Here is a 17,724-nt window from a genome sequence, read left to right on the forward strand (position 1 = left end):
AAAATAATAAAATAAAAAATAATAATAAAATAATAAAAATAAAAAAATGGGCTTCAGAAAATGGTTGCTTAACTAAAAACATAAAATGTACCAACCTCACTGCTGTTTTTTTTTAACTCTACATCCACAGGAAGAAAACAAACCTGGAAAGCTCCTTTTGTGTTAAATTCAAGTTGTGATCTTAAATCTCCAAATTAAAATGGGATTAAAGCACACTACTGAAACACACTTAAAAGGCAGGTATCCTCAGTTGTGTTAACCCTAAAGGAAGTTCAAAATAGAAAGACAATTATGTCAGTCACCGCAAACCTATTTATATTGAAGTCTAAATCGTTTAAAATAAAAAAAAAATGGCTTCACACATAGATACACATTATCAAACATTTAATATTAAGTAAGTAGTAAAACGTGTGAGTGTAGATTTAAAATAAAAAAAAAACAATTGATGCAAAGACTGAGGTTATGCACTTGTCTAAACCCTCTAAAATAATGTAAAATGATTATCTTGGGCAGAGGCAAAATATCTAGCGGCATCTTAGCGGTACTAAATGAAAATTGGATGTGATAGCAGTCACCCGATGTTAAAAACAAGAATCAATGAAAGGTACTCACCCCTCCACTGCCGGCATCCCCTGAACAGTTTGCTTCTGGACACGGTGCATTGCCATTTTCCTTCCCTGTTAATATTTGGCTTCCCAACACTTTCCTCTGCTTTGACAGACACAACATGACTAATAAAGCCTCGGCATTGATCACCCTGAGAAACTGAAAATATCTCTCAATGAGCAGGTGGACGTTTTACCACTGCTCTTAAAAAGTATATTTGAAAAAGATGGATTTTGATGACAAAGGTCAGCAGCATCAAACCCACTAAAAAGCCATTCAGTCATTGTCAACGTCTATTTAGGAAAGGTGACACGGTTTTTTAACAATAAAGATACACAGGGCTAGAATTTAGGGATTGCTTTACTCTTTCACAAGATGGCCGAAGTGCATTAATTATTTAAATAAGAATTGTTAAACTGACAATTGTTTTGAATACCAGTTTTTTTTTTTGAACAACCCAAAGGTTGTAACCTAAAAACCTAATATAAGAGAGATACTGGTAGTATCTAGTTGGGTTATAGTATACATACTCTACATATACTGTAGATACTGTAAGCATATTTGCAAATAATTATATTGGTATCAATTTCAGGGTTGGCAATGTGTACTAATAATGTTGGCAAACCTTAATAATTCCACCCAAAGAACGGGATCGCCAGTGCTTTCTACTGAATGGTGATTGAGGGTCGGTTGAGGATGTTACCAAAGACTGCTTCTGAAACTAAGCACAAACAAAGCTGCTGATTTGCAACATTTGTCTCGCCGCTATTTCACACAAACCTGTTTGATGAGTTTCTTTTTCTTGGCAGAGGGAGGCATATCGTTGACTTGTTGATAAAGTTCTCTGAGGGCTGATTCAGTGCATGTCTTAGTACACGACTTGGGGGAGTTGTTGCCACTGATCTTTCTCGTGTAAGGAGAATAACTGGAGGTAGGTTCGAACCCAGCCGGGGGCTCTTTGGTCCCTAAGCAGAGTGTCAGGTCATCCTAAAATAGTAAGGTACATTTTGTTAAAGATTTCAATCTCAGTCATCTCAATTATGAATTCACTGAGCATAGCAAGATTTAAAACATAAATTAACACATATCAACCACAAAACTAGATTGAAAACAAAAACTATAGTGGAATAAAAAGATGATTGCAAAATTATGAAGCATTTTGATATAACTAAAAAGGACCAGTAGTGAGAAGATGAAGAAAAATACCTGTGATCGGAGAGTTCGCGATCTGGTGAAGTATTGACGTGCATAGTCTTTGACATATCCAGGAGCCTAAAATGAAAGTTCAGTACATATTTTATTTGACTCTTTGAGGAAAGAAATCTGGTAATCAAATTGACAAAACGACGCTGATCTTTTATTTTTAAATTACAGAAGTCTAAATATTCAGACAATGAATTTCCATACCCTAGTTCTTTTGCCGATATTATTTGCATTTCCATTTGAAAAAAAATGATCCAGCAATCTATGTATAAATTCTCATTGTATTAAATTTACGAATATAATGAAAATTAAACTTTGAATTTTCAAATCTGCTGCTTGTGTCCAAAATAAGTGCAATGAAGAAGAATATGATAAAGTTAGCGGAGGAACACTTAAAATGCAAAATATAAACAAAGAAAAAAATATTCTGGACTAATTTACCTTGAACAGTTTTTGAGAGTGCCTAATGAGAAATGCTACACCATTGTTTAATTTCTCAATGCTTCCCTGAAGATCGCTAGCCGTCACCTGCAAAAAAGAAAAGATGGGAAATATTTTATGAGTCAGCTAAAATATAGGAAAGTAAATGACTTACATTTTTGGGCCATATAATGTGTGGCGCAAACATGGTTGCCAAATTGATAGCCGACATCTTGTTGACATGCTGCTTGCGAGCAGTGTGATAGAGCAAGTCCAACAAGAGCTTCAAAAGACTGCGATTGGCCGGTGGCAGCAGCATAAAAAGCAACTGGAAGGCTTCAATCTGACGCTCCTTGTCTGGAGTGTTGGTTTTATCACCTTTCTCATCAAACAGGGTAAGCTCTGTGGATATTAGACATGGAGGTGAACGACATGGCTAATTGAGAGGTTAGAAAATTGTTCATATTTGATTTTGAAACATAGGATGAGCACCTCCAATTTTAAGATGGGCAAGATAGTGCCTGTGCATAAGCAGGGGCTCGGGTAACTCTCCAAGGTAGGCTTTGAGCAGGGAGGCGGCATCGTTGGCGTGAAAGTCTCCCCTCTCGAGATCTATTTCTGCCCCCGTATTCAGCATTTCCTTCAGCGCAGCTTGTCTAAGGCTGTGGCCCGGCACACGAAACAGACCCTCAATATGAAGGTCTGGGGTAAACCCAAGAAAGTGAAAACACCATGGTGGTGGGAAAGAGAAAAATCCATGTCAGTGGGTAGGCGGAGTGAATGAAACGGAAAGGAACAGAGCTAAATGTGCAAATGTAAAGTGCTTTGAGATGAATTATTGAATTTTTTTTTTTTTTGGGCCCAGTGCCCACTTGAATACGTCATCAATTTTACAGAAATAAACCAGGAAGACGTCATATGAATATAAATTCAAGGGGATTCTTACAAAATTCAACAGACACGGACATAGACAATGTGATGGTGAAAGTTTGATGGAACTTTGTAAATATTTACATTTAAAAATAAAAACATGAAGACATCAGGGACTTTTTTATCACTACCGAACTGTACTCATACGGTCAATGTAAGCCCACTAATAAACAAGCACGATGTGCCATAAATCTTGAACACGGCTGCATATAAACATACATACTGTATGATATGATGTTAGTCAAACACTCACTTTTCCTCAGGAATTCAATCAGCTGATAGATCTGCGCTATCCCTTCTTCTGTTAAAGGTGCACCAAAAACTACACCTTTCTCTGGAGAAAAACATTCCAGTGATAAAATATAATCCATAAACACAATGAGTGTGAACATTCTATTATTCATATGACTAGAAATATTGATCAGGCTTTATTGCTATTCTTACTGACCTTTTCGTTTGAGGAAGTTGAGAGAGCGAAGAAAGCCAGTGGAGGATGGAACCCTGGGTTCACAGTCCCCGGTGAGCTGAGCAAACTCATCGCCTGGGAGGTCGATGAGTCGGGTGACATGCGACAGGACCAGATCGGTGAAGGTCTGTGGATGTTCGTGCTTCAGCCTCTCAACAAAAAAATCCGGGTTGAAGATGACTGGTGGGCTTGTATTAGTTTCCATACAGTTAAAAACACTGCATTTCGCCACCCTGCATGGAAACAAAACAAAAAACTGAAATCATCCAGATCCATCACTATGCTTAATTTCTCACGATAATTTAAAAGTTAAAGGGCATATTAGAGATCTTTCATTTTCTCTTCATTGCGGGAAACAATACTAACAATTCTAGGTTCGCTCATCAGTGAGCTTGTTACGCCACAAAGAGAATATATACACCAAGATCGGGCAAGTCCGGTCCTCGAGAGGCCTCATCCAATCTGTTTTCCACGTGTCCCTGCCCAACACACCCGAATCAAATCACCGGGATTGTTATGAGGCTTCTGGACAGTTTGCTGATGAGTTGATCATTTGATTCAGGTATGATAGAGGAGGCAGATATGGAAAACAGGCTGGATCGAGGCTCGCGAGGAATGAACTTGGCCACCCCTGTTATACGCGATCACATAAAACATAATTCTCATTGGATCGCAAAGGGGATAGTGAACGAATCTAAAACATGAATGCATCTTTGGTAATAACATGTATCAGTTTATTTGGTACCTTCCATCCGATTTGCTTTCAATTGTAGAAAACGCCTCTGCCGCCATCTTCATTCGAGTCTTCCGCTGTTTCAATCAAGTCACACCTCCTGCTTTCTTATTGGTTGGCCACAATACTTGCACGTTTCAAAACAAAGCATCTGATTGGTTAGGTAAAACTATATAAGTATGCAACCAGAGTCAAGAAGAATGACTCTTTACAGTTTGTTAAATGTACAAGAACAATGAAAAGTAAACAATTCAAACGTTTTAAAAAAATAAGTCCAGTAACTGTCCTGCAAAGTTTATGCAAAATGTGAGATATTTTTCATGGAATATTCTATGCATCGCTTATTCCTTTATGATAAAATAACAGGAAAACTAACCCGTTGACACCAAACCAACATACAGACATATATAAAAAGCATAGAACATTAAATAAAACAAATTGAAAAATGGTAATAAATGAAATAATTTAAAAATATAAAGTCATTAATAACTGATGTGTAAGAACTTGATGTCACATTTGGCGAGATTCATTCAAAACAAAGCAGGATTTGAGTAAAATATTTATTCACATTTGTTTTCTGTATACAAAATATGTTTATGATAAATACAAATGAATTCTCAATGAATAATTCAACCTTTAAAGTTCTAACTTTAACAGATGTCTAAACAATACTGTTTATTAATTGACAAAAAAAAGGAATCATAGATTTGTCATTTCTGTTTGTGTTATCCCAGCATCCTTTGCCATAGCATAGAAATGACCTCTCTTTTCAAGGAGATTAGTCGGCGAATCAAACTCTACAATCCTACCGGCATCGAGCACCATCACCCTGAGGACAAAGAACACAACTCAGTTGCATATCCATAGGACATATGTACCATAAATAGGGGAAAATGATAAGAAATAACCTTGAGCTATCCATGATGCTGTGCAGGCGATGAGCAATGGTGAGAATAGTGCAGTTTGTAAACTCTTTCCTGATTGTCATTTGGATCAGGTTGTCAGTTTCCAGATCCACGGCTGCTGTAGCCTCATCCAGGATTAATATGCGAGACTTTCTTAGCAGTGCCCGGGCCAAACACAGCAGCTGTCTCTGTCCAACACTGTGTTGTGGCAGACAAAGTACATAAACTGCATTGAAAGAATATTAAAAACTATACTGTCACAGCTACATGTGGTATGGTAATTTGAGGAAAAGTACAGGGTTTTGCTCAACATTAAAATATGAATGAATTGATGAATTATGTTAATAATAATGTAATGATCTAAAAAAGGTTTGCATTCTTAAAAAAAGGTGGTGATTTTTCATGATTTATCGCTATTCTAAATTCACTGTCATGTCAAAAGGTATGTTTAAATAACTAATTGAAAAACTAGTTTGCATTTGAACTGGAAGTACAGAGGCAAACCTACCTCAGGTTCTCACCCCCTTCTGACACCTCATGCTGCAATCCCTCCTTCAGCCCTGAAACATAGTCCTTAAGATGGGAGAGCTCAAGCACTCTCCATAGTTCCTCGTCACTGGATCTTTCAAACGGATCCAGGTTTATCCTCAAGGTTCCGGAGAACAACACTGGATCCTGCGCAAAGGTGACAGAATCAGTTCTGTGTATTTGAATCCATTTGAGAAAACAGTGTTATTTGTACCTGTGGTATGATGGTAAGGTTATTTCTTAGGTCGTGAAGGCCTATTTTGGAAATATCAACACCGTCTATGAGAATGCGACCCTCAGCGGCTTCAATGATTCGGAACAAACAGTTAGTCAGACTGGATTTTCCAGCTCCTGTGCGGCCCACAATACCAATCTGCAGGCAGAAGAATTGTTGGAGTAAATAAAATAGTTTTAATCAACTGATTATTGCACGTGATTTATAATTCAAATTAAATACAAATGAAAACCTTCTCAGTGGAACCAATGTCACAGGAGATGCCGTGCAGTACCAGATCTAAACCGGGTCTATAACGGACCATGTAGTTTTCAAACTGTAGTCTTCCTGCCTCAGGCCAAGTCTTGGGTGGTCGAGTGTCAGTCACCCAATCAGCCTGCAGTCAGAAAAATGGCATACTAAATGGGGGCCAATACATATATGGAGGGATTTGGTTTAAGAGGTGGAGAACTCAGAGAATGGCAGAGTCTCCTTTAGTTCAAAATCCTGACTATTCCCCATTAACATTAAACATAGGTTTCTAGCAATATGAGGAGAAACAAAAAAGTACTATTCATTGCCAGCCTCTCAGTTGCTTTTGACATATAATAATATATAATTGACATATTTACCTCATTTTTAATGACGCTGTATTCACTCACTCGTTCAACGGCAACAATATTGGTCTCCAGTTCTGATGTCATCCGAACAAGCCAGTTCAGTGTTTGCGTTACCTACATATTCCAGATCAAAAATAGAAACAGCATTATAAAACACATGGTCCTATGATCTTGCATGTAGAGTTGTTCAGATCACATATTTTTGCACCCCAGTTCGAATCCATTTTTTCCACATTACATGATAGGATCAGGGACATCCCTAATCATTGTGTACATATAAATATAAGGATGTGTATGTGTCAATATACATCTAAGTATGTATATATATTGATATAGATATATGTGTGTGTATATAATATATACACATATACATCCTATGTCATCATCATCAGGGACTTACATTAAGAGAATAGGATATGGAAAGGCCAACCAGGCCGCTGTCAAGACTATCTCTGGAAATAACCGCAAGCAAAGCAGCAAAAAACACCACCAGATTTCCAACAAACTCCAAACGAATTGCCAGCCACCTGCACTTGGAAAAAACATGTGTAAGAGCATCAATACTTTGCAAAAACATCAAGGTGCAAATGAGTTACTGACCTGTTTGACACTATCCAAGGGTAGACGCTCTTTAGGTTCTCATCCATGGTGGTTTCATTGTGTTGAAGGAACCTTTCTTGATGGCCGTAAGCTCTTATCACAGACAGGCCTGAGACTGTCTCACCAAAGTGGGAATATATGGGAGAGCGTGACACCGAGTCAAGACGTCTTAGCTGCCTTGACGTTGCCACGTAAAAACGCTGAATGAAGAGGTCAAATCAACAAAGCAAGAGAACACATGAAAAATTGGGTTAGTCAATCCATCGTTATTTTAAAACCAATATTGCCTATAACATTACAAAACAAATACATTATAATAAAAAGGAAGAAGTGACACTAAATGAGGTAGCAAATGAATGAACTAACTTTATTTCAACCATCCTATTCTAAGAAAAATTCTAAACATTAAAATGTTAGATACATTTACTATTTATACGAGTTTCGTTTAATTTTTGTTCTTGAAGAATACTATTATTTAAATTCCATTTTGGGAGGAGGAAAGCAGTAAACTATAGGACATGATTTTAGCTAAATTCATAATATTCCTGCAGGTTTTGTTAAGGCTTGTGATTTACCCCAGGTATCATATATAAAATATATCTTCATTAACCCACGATTGTGCCTAAATTTGCTGCGTCACCAGTAGATGAATGCAACGATGGTGTCATAGTTCTTTGAACACTTTAACTGTAGAAAATAACTATACAAGTCCATTAACCATTACGTCTTTAGTATTAAAGCATCCCACTCCCATATATTTCAGTATATATTTTATCCCGCTAACCTGGACAAAGAAGTACACCACTGCCAGAGGAATGATGACAATGGTGAAGAAGGGAGTGGCCAGACAGATGACAAAAAGTGTTCCCAGCACTCCCAGCAGGCACATGATCCAAGAACGCAATGACTGTGGAATGGCTTCATCTATTGTGAATATATCCTATTGGACAAACGTAAATGAAATTTGTTTGAAATTTCTTAAAGAAGGTTAATGGATGTAAATGTTTTTTAGTATGGTTATTATGTAACACAACATAATAAGTCCAACCTTTGCAAAGCGGTTAACCACCCTTCCAATGGGCGTGGTGTCAAAAAAAAGCATTGGTGCACGCAATATGTTGTTGAGGAGCCTCGAGTGCAAGATTCGAGATGCTGCAATGGAGGCATTGGCTACTAGCAGGGTACCAAGGAACACAAAAAGTCCTGCAATAAAAAAGGTCATCCATATTACAGCACAATATCAACCATATCAAATGGATGAATTAATAATAAACAGTTACCCTGAACCACGCCTAGAGCACCGAACACTCCCACTCTGGTGTCCCTCATCTCCGCAGGGTATGTCCTATTGTAGTAGTCCACTGCATCATTAGTCCAGTCACTTAGCCAGATATTTTGTCCAATGAATGCAATGTTCTGGATGAAATACAGCATGAACACTGCAGCAGTGTATCCCCAGCCCATGGCCCGCAGGTATTGAAGGTAGACTGAAAATTTCACCTGTAAGGAGGTTGAAGACAGTGGCTCTCATATCCAATCAATTAAATTTCCACCTTTATTTATCAATGGATATGAGTAAAGAAAACAAATGGGAAACTAATAATACCTGTCCTGTTTCCATAGCTTCCTTTTCAATTAGCCTTTGGCCTTTGTTTATTTCTGCTGCATTTTCAGATTTCCTTATAGAGCTGTTGCTTGTCGCCCTGAAACGACAAAAGAACAACACAATCCAACTGTGTATTTTATTCTTTACTTTGCCCCCCCCCCTAATTATCTTATACCTGCTGTTGCGCTGACTACGGCGGATGCTGTTTTCCCTTTTCAGAGTCACAGCTACAGTGTCTTCTAGTTGGGAGTCTGGTTGAACGTCATCTCCTTCTGGTACCAAGCCATCCTCTGTAACATTTTGGCCATCACCTGTCGAAAATGTACTCAATTATTTTACATTGCATAGAAAATTTGAGTACCAATTAACTATCAATCTGCATTTTCTTTCCTTGTGTCAATGAGAAGGTATTTCATCAAATAGATCAAACAGGTGTACTTCAAAAGACATTAAATTACCTGAATTTGATTCGATCCCATTATTATTATTACTATGCTCTTTGTTATACGTGTCCAAAAACTCAGAAAAGGCGCCCTTGCTCGCACGTAGGGTGTTGTATGATCCAACCTCAGAAACTACTCCATTGACGAGTACCACAATTTCATCTACATAAGGCAAGAAGCTGAGTCCATGAGTCACCAATATTCGTGTCTAAAACATAAACATAAACACACAAGGTTTCAGGGCTTGATTTCCATACAATTCACTTAAAACAATTCAATTCATTCAATCCATGAAATGTGTTTGATATATTCTTGATTCACTATCATGGTTAACCAGTAAAGCAATTTACTTAATTATTACCATTTAGTAGGCAACATTCCAGACATAAAAATATCATAACTGAAACCAAATAGCAGCTGTTTTTGAGAAAGGATGCATGCTTGGACCTTATCTTTAAGTATTCCATTAGGTCCAATGACTTGGTCAAAAAGATGCTTTCCCACATGAGAGTCAACTGCAGACAAGGGATCATCCAGCAGATAAATATCAGCCTGACTGTAAGCTGCTCTGGCCAAGCTCACACGCTGCTTCTGACCCCCAGAAAGGTTGATGCCCTACCACAAAGAAAGCACACAAAAAATAAACTCAACAACAAATGTATTTTAAAAATTAATTTGTGATGATAACAAAATGCAATTTCAATATACTTTTGTTATGACAAAAAAAACAGCATTCAATTCATTTTCAATACATGCATATCATCGTATGCCTTTACTCCATCTCTTTTTTTGAAACTCTTTACAACCATTTCTGACCTTTTCCCCAATCTCAGTCATGTCACCACCAGGAAGAAGATCCAGGTCTGGAGCCAGGGCACAGGACCGGATAACCTTTTGGAACCGCTTCTCTTCCAGGGGAGAACCAAACATAATGTTATCTCGAAGGGTCGCATTTTGGATCCATGCTTGTTGTGGTACAAAGGCAAGAGAACCCTATAATTGGAAACATAATGAAATGTTTAAATTGTTTAACTCAACCAATACAAGATTTAACACTAAACAGTATGTCCATGTAGCTCAAATGGATAGCACAGCTTTATATTTAGGTCAAAATTACAACATTTAAAATGAATATATGAGATGATTTTCAAGATAGAATGTATAATAAATTGTATATTTTATTATATGGTGTCATTGTGGGTGACACGCCTCACAACTCTAAGCTTAAAGATTCAATCCACGGCTTTGGCACTTCTGTGTGCATTTCCTCTGTTTACTACGGTTTTGCATTCACATCCACACTGGTTCACCACTCCAAATATCGTATGGTGTAAATGTGAGCGTGAATGATCGGAACATCTGTGGATCATTAGTAGAGGCATTTAAGACTAGGCCCACAAGAAATTATTCCCAGCACTAGTAACATTCCTGTACTTGCAGTCACACGCCTTTTCTTCTTGAGTATTTACGTTTGACTTTATACAGTGAGTGTGAATAGTTGTCTGTCTCTGTGTGTGCCTTATACAAGTGATTGGCGACCAGTATAGGGTGTAGTTTGCCTTTCGCTCAAGGTCAGCGCAACCCTGACAGAGAAAAGTGATGTTAAAAATGAATTAATGAATGTATCAATACATTCAGAACCTTCTCTAGGACTGGGTCCCTGACTTTTCCTGACTGAACCATAACAACATTTACTGCGAATAGTCAGACGAAATAGGCGTATTAGCCTCAATAGGTTTATATATTGTGAATAGATTGTACATGTATTGTTTGACATATTTAGAAAAAAAGAGCTTAGAGTTAGACAGAATTTCTCTCTTTATATTATTGCAACTTATTATACTATGTAAGATGAAAGCTGTCACCTTAATGTTGACAAAGCCTTTTGTGCTGTGCATTTCTCCCAGAATGGCAGACATCAGAGATGATTTGCCTGAGCCAACAGCTCCCACAACTGCGACCAGACGACCTGGTTTGACATCCAAATTGACACTGGAAAAACAACACAAGATGAGCATGCCAGTTCAACAGAGTCAGGTGGTATGTTCAATGTAGGACATTTACTTTTTAAGATGGAGCTCTCCCTCTTTTTCCCATGAAAATGACCCATCGCAGATATTAACAGCTGAACCTAAAAATCAGATTGGATAGAGTTATATATTGAGTGTGTTCTAGAGAAAAGATTGGTACAAATGTTAACGGAAAAATATGAACATACTGAAGTTGTGGTCATGGCGCACAATATCACTTTCAAGGTCTTCACCTCCTAAAAACTTCTCCAGACGCCTTCTTGAAACTGTTGTCTAAATTGTGGTGATAGAAGGGTGGCATAAGAACATATGGATATGATCTGAATGTGCCATTTTTCCTGCTGTCTTTACCTGAACCATAGCAGCAATAAGCATGGGCAGCATGGCCAAGGGAAATCGAAGGATGTTGAAGAGCGAGATGGAAGTGAAAGCCTTTTCAGCAGTCAACACATTTTCAGAATCTACGCCAAGGAACACAGCAAAGGTGACCAAAGACACCTGTTACAAGGAAATATAAATATATATTTATATTTTTTTGACTTTCTGCGTGCAAGTGGTTTCACGACAGTACTGACCAGAGCTGGTGCACAGCTGAATATGAATGTGGAGACTGATGAGAGGTAGGCAAACTTCTTCATGACAGATAACTCTTGGCCTCTGATGCCTTGCACCTGATCTTCAAAAGATGGCTCCCACGCGTATAGCTTTAGAATCTAAAAGAGCAAGGCATACACTACTTACACAGACACATATGCACAAAGTCTGTTTAAATATAGTCACGCTGCTCCCCCAGAAATCGACCAAAGCTCACAGGGTAGTATTTTCTTTTGAAGTGACTAAAAATGGCCTCTGAATAAAGAAAGGCTTCCTATGTCATGAAGAACACAGACACTTTTGGCTTCTTCATAAAAGCAAAAGCTCCATGTGGTAGTTGCACAAAAAAAGGTCCTTTAGGTGAAGATTGTGTGAGAAAAAAAGGTTTTGATCTAGAAATGTGACAATCTATCTACTGTTTCCCCATTTCCTGTTTTATTTTGCATGCTTATTGTTCCCATGTTACAGTAACTTCCTGACTTTGGGAATGCCTTTCTTAGGTTTGATCTGGGGTCTAACTTTTAATAATAGTAATAAAAGAAAAATCCTAGTTTAAAAAAATAGCATTACCTTAATACTTTTTTTTTCCTATGGCCTCAGAATGTCTTATGCAAGGGATAGGAAATCATAAAACCATTGTCACTGAGTGCTATTTTGTACTCCATTGATTTATTTAAGAAAGAGGCTCACCTTCATCCCATTAAGTATTTCATTCATGATTTTCAGTCTCTTGTCTTTGAATTTCATGTTCTCAATCTGAAAGGAAATCATTCAAGTCATGAAGGAGAGTAAGCAAAAAAAAAATATATATATTTCTGTACCTATCTACCTGGAATTTTCGAGCCTTGTTGGCTAGAAGTCCATTAATTGGAACCATGAGAACCACAACTGCAAGTCCAGCTAACACAGAAGGTCCGAGTTCCTGCCACAGGAAGAAAATGGACAATGCAATCTGCAGGGGGCAGGACCACAGCAGGTGGATGAAGTTTGTCACGTCGTTGAAGCGCTGGGCATCTGCAGACATCAGGTTCACCGTTTCGCCGACTGTGGACTCTTTGCGTGTGTCATTTGACACCACCAGTGCCTAATGGAAAACGTGTATACATACTTTTTAATTATAGCATTATGTAAATACTACAAAGAAAAATAATATACAAAAGTCATTTGTCTTTCAGATTACCTCTTACCATAATCCTAAATTCTCCCTCACTGTTACAGTTGATATTAATTTGACCTTCTTTAAATCTTGAACTGCAATAGGCTGGCAACAATTCAGATTGGGCTCAAAGTCAGCTGGGATAGGCCCCAGCACCCCCTGCAACCCTTGTGAGGATAAAGCAGTTCAGAAAAGGAATGATTGTGCTTCCAAAAAGTTCAAACTACGTCCACTCAGAAATGTAATGGTCTTTTTTTTATTACAACTTGAACTGAAAAGAAAAGATTCCAGTTTTTTTTGTGAGAAATATGACTACTGCGACATGAATTTGCAAAGTGTGGTGAATTCCAATTTTTGTTGGTACCTTTTTGTAAACAGCAGCCATGATGGCCGTCCGGACCTTCATCCCTAGCACAAAGCAGCGCTGGAAGTATTGCTGCAGGAAGAGAGACTGCAGGAGGGCTACCACCAGAAGTAACACAGCATAAACATAACCTTCCCATGCATAACTGTTTTCGTTCTGAGTAAAAGAGATCATCAACCTGGGAAGACAGAAAAATAGCTATATGAGCATTATAAATCCATAAAAAAAACTGTGTTAGGTTACAATCCCTCCAGCCAAATAAAATACAACAAATGTACCGACATACTTCAGTAGTTGAGGACTGGCAAAAGAGAGCAGGTCCTGTAGAAGTTTGAAGAAGGCGGATTCAAGCAAAATCCATTTAAATGTCTTGTAGATGGTTGGTATTAGCCATGAGGTTGGATAGTTTTCCTCTTCCTTGCTTTTCTTGATTTTCTTTTCTTCTTTGTCTTTTGCACCTCTATCCTTCTATTGAAAAACAATGAGTGTACAAACTCATATAATGAATGTGGAAGCATGCACATCATCAATAAATGATTCAGAGACTATGACTTTCCTTACCATCATTAAAATGTCCTTGCTCACACCTTTACCCAGTCCATTGACTAGTCCATTTTGAAGATTAGTTTCATCAGGAGATTTTTTGTTTAGTTCTTTGGCCATTTTTTTCTTGTAGCGATGCTGAGCCGCAGCAAACTCAATCTTCATATATTGTTGGAAGTGCTGGCTGATGTAACCCGTGGTGTCCTTCTCATTCAGGGCCCACATGTCCTCCTGAACTAGGGGCTGCTTGTAACCTTTAATAGCCATACTGAGGGGTGCAAGGAAGAACAATTTTGATCACAAGATATAACAATTTGAAAAAGTCCTGGGTCATTAAACGTTTGGACGGCTGTGATTTTAATGTAGGACAGATAAGGACCATAACAAATATATAAATTAGGGTTTTGCCATAAATGTTTGTACTACCTCTTATAATAATTGACTAAATAGAGAAATACAGTCAATATAAAATGGCTAAAATAACACATTTAATGATGGTTCACACAGTAACGTGGTGCAATAAGTGCATGATTGATTACCTGTTAAACCAGTTGAAAGTGATTCTGTTGAAAAATGGAGCACCAGCTTCTGGATTCTGTTAAGGAAAGTTGATTGTTAAGTGAAAGGGGGAGACAAAGGGTAGTGGAAACAGTCCAGATATAATGTACCTTTTTCACAACTTTCTTTGCTTCTGGAGATATGTCTGCTAAACCTGAGAGGATGAATGCAATGACTTCCAGACCATAGGAGATGCAGAAAAGGCAAAATCGAGGTAGATCAACAATCTCTCCCTGGTGATCAATATAGAGTTTACAGGCAGGGTTCAAGCAAAAGTGATAGCCAAAGTTGATTGACAATGTTTGATTCAGTTCTTACCTGCCTAAACGCCTCTCGTATGATGGTCTGCAGATGGAATACATCACACAGAATTGCAAAGAGCCAGAAGAGGAAAAGTGTGGCGGAATCTATTGCTTGTCTCTGCCTTAAGCCTTCTTGACACAGCAGCACTAGTATCTGAGACACACACAAAGAGAGGTTACAATCATATCATCTTTCCACATTGAAATGCAGAGTAACATTTCTCAACATAATACCCATGATGCAGCATAAAGGATGGGGTTGGCATAGTACACAGTGGGATTCTTTGCAGTTGTGTCTTGGCTCGGACCAAAGTCTTCTCCTAAAGTAATGGACAGGCCTGCTACGGCAGTCAGGAACAGCAGGGACGCAACAAACTGGTTGCAGAAAACATCAAAATCAGAAGTCAAAAAACAATACTACTCCTACAATCATGTAAACAAAATAAGATTATCTCAATTGAGTCATTTTTAAAGTATTGGTTCACCAAGTTGTTACCATGCACCCCTATTTTCCTATTAACACTAAATTGTGATTCTCAACTTTGTTCATGTGAATCATATTTAACAATACTCTAGTCTACATTACAAGTGGTATTAGGATTAAATTATTGAGAAAATGAGGTTTAAGGTTGTTATCAGTCATAATATAATAGAGGGAAATTACCATCCCACAAATCAAATCATCAGAATACAAAATAATGAAATATGCAGCTCATCAGTAAATGTATTTGATACATTCTTCTTGTGACCAAAAATATTGTTTTGTTTATTTAACATATTGGATTTGATTGAATTTCACTCCACCACATGCAATCCTGATTGCATATCATCTTAATAAAACTAATTATATTTTTTTCTTTTCTTATAAATCATGTATTTTTACCACTATGCTGTAAAATGGCCTAATCAGGATTTTTCCCTTTAATAGCTGAATATAAATCACAGATTCTGAAAAATATAAGGATTTATTTTTGAAGAATTTTGAAGCCAAACAATAAATGTAAAATTCTACTCTACCTGTTTAGAGAGATAGAGTTTGGAGATGTGTTTGGAGGCATTTGTCCTCCTGCAAAAAGCCAGCATGTGCCATGGGGCACAGACCCAAAGGAAGCCCAAAGGGATCCACACCAGCACCGTCTGCTCCACACATACCGGCAGGTCTGGATCCTCTCTTTCCAAATATGAAGAGTTCTGTAACATAAAATGAAGAAAAAATAATACTAAGATATAGCTGCTATGTCAACTGAAGACTACAAACACAGACTTTTAATTTAAAAAATTACAAAGATTGACCATGATTATTGTTTATCATGAAACTTGAATTACATGATGCATTGTAGTATTAAATTGGTTTGGCTATGTCCAATTTGCTTTAAGTCGCTCAATATGCTGAGTCATTTGTTATATAAAAAATACTGTCTAGTCATGTTTTTATTGGGTTTAAACTCAAACGCTAAAGAGGCACATGGAAAGCATCACATTCATTGAATAGTTATTTTATGTGCATGCAATTTAAATTTAATCTGATTAAGAAATGCCCAATTTTATATGTGGTATAGAGAACACGTAATTTGATGCTTTATTTATGTTTTTAATGAGACTCCTTTAAATAAAATATTTGAAAATACACTGAAACCACCAAAGTTGAATATGCCTGGCAATTTACAAGCTATTCTAATAAGAGAAAAACATGCATAATATACAGTGTGGGCTCAATCTGTGAATATTATAACAAAGTCATATTTTAACATTTTCTTATGATTATTGTGAATTATTTACATTGTCACTGAGCTGGTCTTGCAGGACACCAATTATCATGTCATATGAAATTTGTAAAAGTGTTTTAAAGCAAATGTTTCCAGATTATAAAACTTTGAACTCCTTCAACTTTTTAGTTTACATTATGATAATCACCAGTCTTCAATTGCAGGTAAAGAAAATAAAAGGACATGCCAGACACACTCACCCAGAAGACAGAGCCACAGTACTCTTCCAGGACAGCGGCAGCGGACATGGTCCTTGTTTCTAAATGCCCAGGAGTGGACCCTCGAGGACCGGTCAACTTCTGACACCTAAGCCCCTCAGGATCCGCTCAAAGGCTCCTCACACACTCCCCCGTCCACCCACAAGATAATAGCAAAAAGGATGTGACGTCCAGGGGACTTTGAGCCATGAGTCTTTTAAAAGTGAAGGCAAAACTTGAGCACATAAAAAATGATAAGAACAGATTCACAAGGAGAAGAAGAAAAACAGTCAGATGACTATCGTCAAGTTTGTCTTCAAGAAAAAAAACACGTGCAACCCAATCGTTAGAGCAAAAAGCAAAACTGAAAAACTGCAGTCGAAGAACATCCGGCTCTAGCCAGTCTGTCCTCCAATACTACCCCTCACAAATATGTTTAAAGTCCAACTGATCGCGGACACAAGAAAGAGAAGAACATAGGGAGACAGTGAGCGAGTGAGAGAGCGAGAGAGAGTGATAAAAAGAAATAGACTTGCCCCTGGGAGCAAGAGCTTCAAGCTTTCTAACCCAAATGGAATGTGTTTGTGGGGAAGTGTGGAGGACGGGCTAATTTGAGACCCACTTTCCTGTTGGGTTGCTACTTTTCTGCACAATGATCACATATTAGAAACTGTCTCCAACTCAGATTTGATTCAAGATGCCGTGCAATGAAACCTCCTTCTTAGACTCATACAAAAAGTCAATAACATGAAGATGAAAACACAAAAATAAGAGAGGGATTTTGACTGTTTGGATCAACAACCTTTTTCTTTTTTCCATGCCACGTATACCAAGATTAAACTAAATTAAAAAAGGGAAAAAAATAACAATTTTGTGTTTTGTGTTGTTCTATCAGCTCAAAATGGAAAACAAATGCCTTGTCATTTTAGGAGGGGGAAAT

At 37.7% G+C, this 17,724-nt stretch overlaps 2 protein-coding genes across 3 annotated transcripts; both read right to left on the reverse strand.

Annotated features, from left to right (window-relative positions):
- Positions 1–54: 54 nt before the first annotated feature.
- Positions 55–4,503, reverse strand: LOC144205404 (rho GTPase-activating protein 19-like). 2 transcript variants are annotated; one of them, XM_077729762.1, is made up of 11 exons: positions 4,371–4,503; positions 3,608–3,858; positions 3,413–3,493; positions 2,722–2,931; positions 2,405–2,631; positions 2,251–2,337; positions 1,813–1,878; positions 1,387–1,593; positions 1,232–1,327; positions 613–708; positions 55–261 (listed from the first exon to the last, which is right to left on the reverse strand). In XM_077729762.1, the coding sequence occupies exons 1-11, from the start codon at positions 4,421–4,423 to the stop codon at positions 256–258; spliced, it is 1,380 nt and encodes a 459-aa protein (XP_077585888.1). In that variant the 5' UTR covers positions 4,424–4,503; the 3' UTR covers positions 55–255. The 2 variants fall into 2 exon arrangements, with proteins under 2 accessions (XP_077585888.1, XP_077585887.1); XM_077729761.1 differs by having other exon boundaries at positions 613–711.
- Positions 4,504–4,903: 400 nt separating this feature from the next.
- On the reverse strand, positions 4,904–17,689 carry abcc2 (ATP binding cassette subfamily C member 2). Its single transcript, XM_077729323.1, has 32 exons — positions 16,788–17,689; positions 15,839–16,012; positions 15,056–15,196; positions 14,838–14,975; positions 14,630–14,752; positions 14,501–14,556; positions 13,980–14,229; positions 13,705–13,886; positions 13,419–13,596; positions 12,728–12,982; positions 12,589–12,654; positions 11,880–12,017; positions 11,656–11,802; positions 11,493–11,577; positions 11,339–11,405; positions 11,140–11,266; positions 10,091–10,267; positions 9,722–9,889; positions 9,290–9,482; positions 9,007–9,142; positions 8,832–8,928; positions 8,506–8,725; positions 8,274–8,428; positions 8,010–8,165; positions 7,226–7,425; positions 7,026–7,152; positions 6,638–6,739; positions 6,259–6,402; positions 6,006–6,164; positions 5,772–5,938; positions 5,267–5,461; positions 4,904–5,187 (listed from the first exon to the last, which is right to left on the reverse strand). Exons 1-32 carry the CDS (start codon positions 16,833–16,835, stop codon positions 5,058–5,060), a joined length of 4,701 nt encoding a protein of 1,566 aa, XP_077585449.1. The 5' UTR covers positions 16,836–17,689; the 3' UTR covers positions 4,904–5,057.
- Positions 17,690–17,724: the final 35 nt, after the last annotated feature.

Source organism: Stigmatopora nigra, chromosome 12, assembly GCF_051989575.1.
Source record: "Stigmatopora nigra isolate UIUO_SnigA chromosome 12, RoL_Snig_1.1, whole genome shotgun sequence".
Classification (NCBI taxonomy): Eukaryota; Metazoa; Chordata; class Actinopteri; order Syngnathiformes; family Syngnathidae; genus Stigmatopora; species Stigmatopora nigra.